Genomic DNA, 10,972 nt, shown 5'->3' with positions numbered 1-10,972 from the left:
TTCACTTTACGACATTTTAACAAAGTATAACTATCAAACACATTCACTGAAAACAGATTTCTTGTTGCACAATGAGATATCATTGTGGCCAAATTCTAATGCAGAGAAGAAGCAAACACTGCAGTGCTTGACCTTTTGTGGCTGATGTGACAACCAATGTAGAGAAGAAAGATGAAGTCATCTGCCTGCGGCAACAAGAGACCGTGCCACGAGTTTTTACAATTGACACATCAACTTCAGGAGTCTTAATATTATTTTACCTTTAATGAGTAAATTAAGTAATATTATTTTTCTCCTTCAAGGTTTGGAATTTATCTTCTTTAAATTTCACTGATAATTTAAATGTTACTCGCAGTCGAAAAAGTTACATCCTGTGAAGTCTTTTAACCCATGGTTCAAAATTTTGGATCTAGGACAATTAGAGCTAATGTTTCTATTTCACCCACTTGAATGCATTACATATAAATTATAATCTAAGTTGGCTGTCTCCTTATAAATAAGCTGAAGTTATATATGCTAATTTCAAGTCTGTCAACTCAAAACACTCATCAAACATTCATATATAACCAACCTAACACTGAATCACAAAGAAACTTAGAATTACCAAACAATATAATTTCTATCAAAACCAAGTCCATACAAACCCTTTAAACAACACTAATGCGAGGAATGATCCATTCAATCAAACTATTGCTTAAGCGTAAATCTTGTAGTACAAAAATGAAGGTATTTGCAGGTTACATATATATATTTGGTAATGTTGATCTTTACTTAAACTGAAACACACACATTGATACATAAACACATGGTTTTCCACTAACTGAATCGATTTACCTCCTGTTTAGGATGATTTGAGCTTCCTGGCATCTAACACCTGTTGTAAAAAAACAAAATCTTGATTAAAATCCTGTGATAGATTTCACATGAACTTTAGCTAGGGTGTTAAACAAATCGTGTTCGTGGGTTGGCGGGTCAAACCCGAAACCTGAGTCAGACACGTGTAACCAAACAAGAAAATAAATTTCAACCCTTATAGGTTATAACCCAAAATTTGACTTTATTTGTGAGTTAATACTCTAAACTTACATATCTACAACCAGCATACAATGTATAAAGAATAATTACATTTAAACTACAAAATATAATACACTAATTTATCTTTTATATTTCGAATTCTGATATAAACAACCCGATAGTTCAAACTATGCTTAAAAGTTAAAACACATTTAAACAATTAAGTATAAAACTAAACAGGTTAACCCGAACATGACCCACTTAGCTAAGTGCACTTCAATGCCCTGACCCAAACCAACCCGAACCCATTTAGACTAAAACAACCGAGAACTCACACCCCTTATCCAAGCTTCTAATTTCCATCTTACTAACTATGGAATTAAAAACTCATGTAACCATCATAACACGCAATATGCAATACCCATAACATAAAAACATCCTTTCAAAATTGTTACCTCAAGAATCATCATCACCGTCTTCATCTTGAAACCGGCTTTTGCAGAAGCGCAGTCAAATAAACCTCCCCATTCTTAACCCCGCTCGCGTCCGTCTTCTTCCCAACCGCCCACTTCACCTTCTTATACCCCAACTTCCCGATCAACGGCCCGAAAACCTTACCAAGATCCACCTCTTTACTAAAAAACCGATCCACCCAAAACAACCCGCCACCCCTCAACACCCTATCCACATCATAAAGCATAAACTCCAAAACCTGCACCGGAATCCACCTATTCATCGCCCGCCCACACCGCACCAAATCCAAAACCCCATCGAACACCGGCAGCCGCTGCTGCAACGGCATATGTAACGGCACCAATCCCCTAACCGCAACCATCTCGTTATACGGCGCGCCCAAACTCATCGTCGTCGTCACCACCGTCACATTATACTCCTTCATTCGAGCCGCGAAGGTGCCCGTGCCCCCACCAATGTCTAACCCTAACCGGAGTAAAGTTTTCGACTTTTTTGCGATATCCAGTAACTGACTAATTGGGAGGTCAAGATCAGTCTTGTAAGTTAAAAATTTAATCTTTTCTTTCTTTAAATCAAAACCCAGATCTGGGTTTAAACAATCAAGATTTTTACATTTATAATCATAGCTACCCCATAATATTAAACCATCCGAAACCGGAGAAAACGGGTTCGGCGGAAGTGACGCCGGCGGTTTATTCCCGGTGGGAGAGAAGCATCTCCGGCGAGGAAGAGGGTGGCAACCACGGAGGATGAGGGGTTCGGCGGCGGCGTTGGAGGGCGGCGGACAGAGGGTGAAAGGGGTGTAATTCATGAAGCGGTGGAGGAGGTCCGGGTGGCTCCGGCAGGCGGAGGCGATGGGGTTGAGGTGGGTGTAGAGAAGGAGCTCCGGTGGGACGGAGGGGGCGCGTGGAGTGGTGGGGTGACGGCGCGTGAGGTGGTTGATGGTGGCGCGTATGGTTTGGAGTTGGCGGAGGAGGTGGTCTGGGACAGGTGGTGGTGTGTTAGTAGGGTTTGGTTTGGTGGAGATGATGGTGGTGGAGAGGTGGTAGAGTGAGAGGATATTGGTGGCAACCATGGCCAGTAATAGCAATAGGTTTAATCCCATTGTGAAACCCATTACTGGTTTGTTGATGATTTGGGTTGGGATCAAGAAAAAGGTTGAGTCTTTGTGAAAGAAAGAATAATTTGGGCTAGAAATCAAGAAAATGAGTTACTTTTGAGTGGAAGTGGAAGTGAAGAAGAAGAGAGTGAGAGATGATTCAGTGATGATTTGGATTTGGATTTGGATGTGGTGTGAAAGTGAACAAGTGTTCATTTGAGATCCAAAATGGAATGTTTGTAACCGTTGGATGCATGGGGACTTGTGATCGGATGGTGGAAAATGAGGACCGACCACCCGGGAACCTTGTGTGGTCGGTAAATCGGATTCTTTTTGGGTCTTGGAATGGAGGTCACGTGACAAGGGGGTCAACTTGGTCAATATGTTTTTTTTTTATCAAAACCGACGAACTAGTAAGAAGTCGGAGTGACATTTCTTGCAAATGTTTTTATCTTGATGTATATGCACTAAGATAATGTGAACAAGGCATTCTCCAAGAATCATTAGAAATTTTTGGTTGATAGTGTGGTAAGGTGTAATTCGTCGTCCTAGGATGTCATATGGTATGCTAAAGTGTCAAATGATGTGGTAAGGGATAGTAAGATGCAGTATGGTAGTGTATGGGGTTGAAAGGAGCTTTCCGATATATGAATGTGTCGTATGATGTCCTAAGGTGTGGTATAGTGTCCTAAGGAAACATATACTTCGATTAGTTGTCCATCATCTTCCATCATGGCTTTAGTTCTTTTGAAGGTATCAAACGTTTCACTTTTTTCCTTCAACAGAAAAATCCACATGAAACGAGAAAAGGCATCGATCAATACGAACACGTGCCTATTTCCGGCTATGGTACTAGGAGAGATGGGCCCACATAAATCTCTATGAATTAGTTCCATGTCTTGTGTTGCTCTGAAAGTCGCCGACTTCGGAAACAATTTCATTGTTTGCTTTGGACTATGCACAAGTCACATATTTGATTTTCATGATCAACTTTTAGCATTCCAACGACCATATTATATTTCACTATTTGTTTCATAGACTCGAATTTAGGCGTCCTAGTCTCGCATGCCAAAGCCAGTTCTTGTTATCAATTAGGGCTTGTAAACATATGGGTTTCCCCGTCTTTAATTTAATCATATAAACACAATTCTTGGATCGAGTAATCCTCATCAACAGTTTTCCTTGATCATCATAAATCAACAAATAATCATTTTTTCATACAAATATTACAACCACTTTGCGTTCTTTGCCCAAGACTAATAATATTACTTTATAAATTAGGAATATAATAAATGTCGGTTAACAATCTTTGCTCGCTCAATTAACTCACTAACAATATCGACACTTTCCAACAAATATCAACAAAAAACCCGTCTTCGAATTTAACTTTATCACCAACACACTAATTTAATTATGAGAAAAAATATAAATTACCTGTCATATGGTTGCGTGCCTCATTATCCAAAATACCACAGGTCTTGTTCACCCGAACCACTCTCGTCCCTTCGTTCATTCAAATACACTTTTATCTTAAACATACTGCACCATATAGAGGGACGAGTCTGCTTCTTTTGCATTAGACAAGTTTTCTTGGTTATCTTTCTTCTGTTCCAGTCACCTCAAAATGAAGTGACTACATTTATCACAACAAAAGCATTGAACTTTCGAGTAATCCTTTTTACCCTTTTGTTTATTCTCTTCATTGGACCATTCTTGTGAACCACGATTCTAATCGTCACGTCCACTACCATGTTCTCAATTTGAACCTTGTCTACGCTCCCCTACTCAAACTTGAAGATGATTAATAATTATTAAAGTTTACATTGTCCACCTTCTTATCATGACATGTATCCTTTGATAAACTTCTCATAAGCCTTCAACCTCCCAACTACATCCTCAAAATGACTGTTTTAAGGTCTAACACCCGCTCGAGCAATGCTACAATTTGGATGAACCGGCTAAGTAGGTTTGTGAAGAAATTTTGAACTAACTTATTTTCTTCATACGGTTGTGTCACACCCCGCTCCATGGGCCTAGGCATGTGAAAACATATGTACATGTTTTGCAAATAGTTCAGAGTATTGGTTGCAAAACAGAAGCCTTTATTAAAATAATATTATATTTGAAAATTTGGGATTTAAACACCAGTTGATGATACAAAATATTTTAAAACTATAATTTACATTTTTTACATTGTAAAATACACCTGAGCCATCAGATCGTCTAATGGCTAAACCACCATTTCTTATTCTCTATTCTAGTTACATGTAAAAGGGTTATAAAATATGACAACAACTATTGTTGGTAAACATGTTTACACTAAAACATTTTACAACCTTAGTTATTCCCAACATGTATCTTATAACCTGACCCGTCATGGAAGAGGAAATAACTAAGTATGAAATACTTTTTATAAATAAAAATTAAACTTGATACCACACAGCAACACCCCAACGTTGAGAACTTAGCAACTAACAATATACACAAGTCAATCCCCTCTCGGGTATTACTTAGACCCAGTTCGCCATAGCGGAGGATTAGCCATTGTGGTGCGTTGTGCCCAACGTCTAACCACATATGTAAGATCTATACAAATGTATACGATAGTCTGAGGGCCATCGATTTCCTTTGTTTATAAAGTTTTAGGGCTACTTTTCCCATGTAATTATTAATGACTCATTTAAATACTTTAAAAGAGTTGGACGTATTCACATTTCTGTTTATGATCAATTTTCTATACTGATTTGTTTATGCGTTACCTCGGACCTATAGTACGAAAATAACCTTTTGTAAAAATGTCTAGATAGAATGATCTAGCGTTAGACCTTTAGTTTGATATATAACTTTAAACCTTGACAAAATATTTGTTTTGATATAACACTATGACATTTGGTGTGACATGCTTTGACCCAATAGGTTTGAACACTCTCACCGAGCTCTCCAGAAAAGTAAACGGGTCCGGCTGTTGATTGGGATTTATGAAAATTATTTTCCTTTGACAAGAGACTCAACTACCTGTGTTGTTACCCTTCCTAGTAATACAAGCCCGTCACATTATTTTATTTCATACAACATCTATATTATAAATATCTTTTGTTTAAAAGATTTGTGTTACTTCCTCTAGAGTAAACGTCAACTGACAATAACATTTGTATGTAAAACTTTACATTTCTTAATCATAAAGTAACATTTATTTTTGCAAATATGAAAAAGCATAACTATATCTATAACTGTAACAACACGGATCTTTCGATAATAAACAAATACCATATTACCCGACCCATTTTCATTTTCGGGAAATTTAAATTAATATGAAATATTACTTATCTTTCTCTTTATTATTATATAATTTATTATTATTATTATTATTATTATTATTATTATTATTATATTTATCATATAAATTTAACTTTGAAAAATATACAAAATTAACCCTAAACAATAGTTTTAATCTATTTTTTGTTTCCACATTAAAACTGCAAGGACTAAACTGTAAAATCTGACAAGTCTATTATATTGTTATTATCCTGGACCCGTTAACCCATATCCGATCCTTGTACCCATACCTGTTTAATTAATTATTGCTTAATTCTCATAATAAATATAGAAATCAAATCATGTGTTTGATTATCCTTGCCTAAACGACATTGCCGACAATGTTAATTAGGAATCAAGATCATAAATTATACGTATTGCTCGATATACTTCACCGCCTTAACCCGTTTATGTTTTAGCATAATAACAACCATTGTAATCTAATTAAATGTCCAGTTAGCTTCCTCGAGTCATCTCTAACATAACCCCATCTTTAATTACATTAACTTCGTGTCTAATGTCGTGTTCTTGACCTGCGGCTTCCGTAAACTGTTGTAATCAATTAAGCTTCGTCTGAACATCCAATAAGGTAATTAGTTATATAATTTTGCTCGTCGTTGTAATTTCCCTAACCTCAATCGATCAAACTTTTAGAGGATTGATCGATTGATGGTTCTAGGGTTCATATATATAAACTGGGTGATTGGCCTACCGTATATAATTAATATGTTTCAAGTTGTCACTAGCTGCTATGGTAGCGCAGCTGGTTGAGTTTGAAGGGTAATGAACTGCTATGGATGAGAGCGCGGGTTCGATCCACCCCCAGCCCATTTTGATGCTTTTTTTATTTTTACAACTTTATTTTATATATATATATATATAATATTAATTTCCTTAAAGTATAAAATAAACATAATCATTAATTCGTTAATCAGTATTTTTATAAATCGACATGTTAACTGATTACTTTTCCGAACCATGGTTGAACCATATATATATATATATATATATATATATATATATATATATATAGGGAGAGGATCATGAGAGAACTCCATTTTATGGAGAGAACTAGAGAACTACTACGTTAAGGGGGTAAATATGTAAAACAACTCAAACTATATTTTTCCCCAAATCTTGTTTCCTTTATCACGATTCCTTCCCTTATCTATATATCTCCTTCCATCAATATCTCCTTCCATGTATCGATCCACTGTTCAATCTCAATCCATCGATGCCCATATCAATTAATTGAATCGTCCTAATCCAATTCAAATCGAGCTCCATTGATCACGCATGCTGTTCATCCCATTATTCCTAACATGTTGATCGAAGGTAGTGTTAGGTTAAATTCGTTTTATTACTTTAGATTCAATTATAATCGTGTTTTGCTTTTGTTTAATCAAAAATCGACTCGTCTGGAAGCATTGTTGCAATTAATGGTGCATTATCGGTTCAATTGAACGATTTATGTCAAATACATTTGTTACTGCAACAAACGGCGATGACTATGCTGAAATAACCAAGAATAATATGCAAAAGCAATCAAGTATTTCATATTCAGTGTCATCCGGCGATGGTGCTTCAAGCTATTGTGTCCAAACCGAGAATAATATGCAATATGTTGGTGTTGAACATAGAGGTAACATATTGACTTTATGGATCTGCATACACACCTGATATTCAATACGTAAATGATATATATTACGTATGTGTTTTATATTGAATATACGTATTATAGCACCTTTTCCTCGTGTTATGCAATACACATGTGTACTATACCTGTTAACACTCTGTCTTACATGTCGTGTTATCTAAATGTTAACACTATGCGACATTTGTTACAGTCACGTAACGCATCTTAAATGTTAATATATTTATTATATACGCCTTTGACATGTGTGATACATATGTGTTACGAGTGTTTACGTATTATACGTTAAAACTACATTATACGTGTGTACCACGTACACGCAATGCATTATGACTTCCAATAAGTCATATGTCCCGCATGTATGTCCTGTTTATTACAATCACACGATGCATATTACATTTAACATAACACATTTATATACTTAACGAGCACGTTATGTGATCCTACCATAAAATCTATGCATTTGTGATAATATATTCAACCTTATACAGGACGTGTGTCGAGTATTGTTTACCATACACCAAACGGAACAACTTACTGGAAACCTAACATGCCCCGAAGAATTTGTTCCTGTCAAAGACATGGAGTTTGAAATGTGGGACAATGCTGTCAATATGTATAGCACGTATGCTGGCAAATCTGGGTTTTCAATACGCTTAAGCACTATTAAACGAGTCAAGGGTTCGGTAACACACAGATAAATGCTTTGTACTTGAGCCGGAAAACCAAAATTTCAAGATTTTGATTCATCTATCTCAAACTCTGCTTCGACCTCACGTCACAGCAGCTCCAAGGCCGTGTGTTGCAATGCCCGACTAAGATTGAAACCCGTTCCAAACACCATGAGATTCAAGATATATGATTTTTTTGATATTCATACCCATGAGCTGATTGGACAGAATGCTATGGAGTTTACAAATAAACGACGAAAAATTGGGTATTCTGAACGCAATTTCATTCACAAACTAAGTTTAAACAAAAATGGTCCAAACATTGTGCATAACTTGCAATGTTCGTTAAAGGGCGGATCTCACAACGTCAATGGTACTAAAACTGGTTTCCAAAATGCTACCAGGGATGTCCGCCTCTTTATTTCTGACAGAGACGCGCAAATGATTGTGGACACAATGACGTCTCGCTCGGTCAACTTGCCAAATTTCTCGTTTGAGTACAAAGTTGTTGGAAGCGAACTCCGGTATATATTTTGGGCTGACGATGTTTCAAAATGCAACTATGATGCATTCGGGGAGGTTTTAGGTTTTGATGCAACCTACAGTACCAACAAGTAAGTGATCGATACACAAATGCATTACACGTATATATTTATGATGTTAACCCTTTTTAACTGCACATTGTACTACCGTCACACTTGTTTGATACCAACATCCCACTCATGTGTTTTTATACGTGTTTTTATGTATGCATTTTGTGTAACATATTTTTTTCTCTCTTTTTTTTTTGTAATTATATGACAGATACGACGTGATATTTGTACCATTTACTGGCGTGGATCATCATAAGAAGTGTGTGACATTTGGTGCTGGTCTAATATATGACGAAACTATCGAGTCCTACAAGTGGTTACTTGACAAGTTTCTTAAAACACATAAAAAACAGCCCAAACTCGTTTTAACCGATCAAGATGCTGCGGTTAAACAAGCTGTTCGTGCTGTGTTTGACCAGTCAATTCACCGACTTTGTATGTGGAACATTGTTAAGAAGATACCATTAAAGGTACAATTATTTTGATTTTTATTTTAATTTTTTATTTTTGTTATATATGATGCACATATGTAACGCTCGTACAATTTTTAACAGATTTCGGGTGACTTATTAGCAAATCCGGATTTGCGAGTTTCCATACATAAACTAGTGTGGAACTTGTTTATAACACCTTCTACATTTGAAGAGAAGTGGAAATCGCTTATTGATGACCTTAATTTGAGTGATCATTATTGGCTTACCGAGATTTATGCAATTAAGGAGCAATGGGTCCCTTGTTATTTCAGAGAAATACAATGGTGTTGCCTTATGAAAACCACATCGAGATGTGAAAGCTCCAATTCTCTTTTTAAGGTCAACACTAGTCATGCCAACACGCTTGTCCAATTTCTATTGTGTTTTGGCACTGCTCTTGATAGACAACGAAAAACTCAACTCGAGCTTGACATTGAAACTAGTACAACGACACCAAAAATGCCTGAAAAACTGCTTTTGGAAATACACGTGTCCAAGATATATACACGCAAAATATTCCTTGAGGTTCAAAAGGAAATTTACAGAGGAATGAGGTAGTGTTATATTACAAGTTCTTCAGAATTAGACGGCATTAAAAATTCAACATTGCACATACCAACAAAAGATTCAAAGTAGTCAACAATTATGTGGTAAGTTTGTTTATGTTTTCTATTATTTTTATGTTTACATGTTAACGCTTACATTCAACGGCATTCACCTTATTTTTCATGTTATATATTTTTGTTGGTTAAAATATGTAGGTCGACTTTAATGCACATGATACAACTGTTTCTTGCTCGTGTATGGGGTTCACGCGTGTTGGATATCTGTGCAGACATGCTTTTTGCGTGTTTAGGTACAACCAGGTCGAATTGATACCTGAAAAATACCTGCCTGCTCGATGGATGAGAAACATGCTTCCGGACAGGGTTCATGACATCTCGAACAGATATTCGGCTGAAGATGACGAGGAGTCCATTATTAGACGCAACCTGTTTGAATTATTAACCGAATGTGCTGACCGACCGAGACACAAACCGGATTGCCTCAATTCCCTCCTTGTCCAGCTTAAAGATATAAAAGACAAGGTGTTTAAAGAGTTCCCGTCTGAGCCACCTTGTAATAGTAAACGTTCGATTATAAGTGAGCTTGTTGGAAAGTCCGACACGGTTGATGTGACTATCAAGCCACCGACTGGTATTAGAAATAAGGGGTCGGGTACTAAACGTCAAGTCGGCGTAGTTGAAAAATTGCTGGAAAATTGTAATAAAAATCCAAGGATGTGTCACAAATGCAACAAATACGTGATCGATCATGACTCCCGTAACTGTGAAAAGGTCAAAGCTGCTAAAGAAGCCGCTGCGGCCGCCGCTGCTGCCGCCGCCGCTCCTGTTTTAGCTGATACTGCTGTTGCCGGGTCATCCACCAACCGTTATGCAACACGGTCCAACCGCGTTGCTTCTACTTGATTTTATGCATTCTATATTACATGCATGCTTTATTTTATGAACTTTATATTACATACGCGCATTGCATTGTTATATATTCAATAAGCGCATCTCACGATTTTGTATTAGACGATTATGTCTTTTAATAATTTTTGAAATGACTGCCGGTACAGCCCAATGAAACTTATGTTTGTGTAATACAGATTAATATTTTGATTTTTATATTTGCGT

At 36.7% G+C, this 10,972-nt stretch overlaps 1 protein-coding gene and 1 pseudogene across 2 annotated transcripts; one reads left to right on the top strand and one right to left on the bottom strand.

Annotated features, from left to right (window-relative positions):
• Positions 1 to 670: 670 nt before the first annotated feature.
• LOC143621493 (putative methyltransferase At1g29790 pseudogene) lies at positions 671 to 2,617 on the bottom strand (annotated as a pseudogene). Its single transcript, XR_013151533.1, has 2 exons — positions 1,470 to 2,617; positions 671 to 874 (listed from the first exon to the last, which is right to left on the bottom strand). The product of XR_013151533.1 is annotated as a putative methyltransferase At1g29790 pseudogene (transcript).
• A 6,581-nt stretch (positions 2,618 to 9,198) lies between these two features.
• Positions 9,199 to 10,762, top strand: LOC143621874 (protein FAR1-RELATED SEQUENCE 5-like). The gene is made up of 3 exons (XM_077093167.1): positions 9,199 to 9,255; positions 9,375 to 9,818; positions 10,055 to 10,762. Exons 1-3 carry the CDS (start codon positions 9,199 to 9,201, stop codon positions 10,760 to 10,762), a joined length of 1,209 nt encoding a protein of 402 aa, XP_076949282.1.
• Positions 10,763 to 10,972: the final 210 nt, after the last annotated feature.

This window comes from Bidens hawaiensis, unplaced genomic scaffold, assembly GCF_021521415.1.
Source record: "Bidens hawaiensis isolate Kalapana, Puna unplaced genomic scaffold, B.hawaiensis_p1.1 tig00000326_1, whole genome shotgun sequence".
NCBI lineage: Eukaryota > Viridiplantae > Streptophyta > Magnoliopsida > Asterales > Asteraceae > Bidens > Bidens hawaiensis.
Note: the sequence above shows the minus strand (reverse complement) of the source record. Positions and strands in the feature narration are given on the sequence as shown.

Coding starts and splice junctions, on each gene's coding strand:
- LOC143621874 (XM_077093167.1), top strand. CDS start 9,199: ATGCTGCGGTTAAACAAGCTGTTCGTGCTGTGTTTGACCAGTCAATTC. Junction 9,256..9,374: donor CCAGTCAATTCACCGACTTT/GTATGTGGAACA, acceptor AATTTTTAACAG/ATTTCGGGTGACTTATTAGC. Junction 9,819..10,054: donor CACGCAAAATATTCCTTGAG/GTTCAAAAGGAA, acceptor TAAAATATGTAG/GTCGACTTTAATGCACATGA.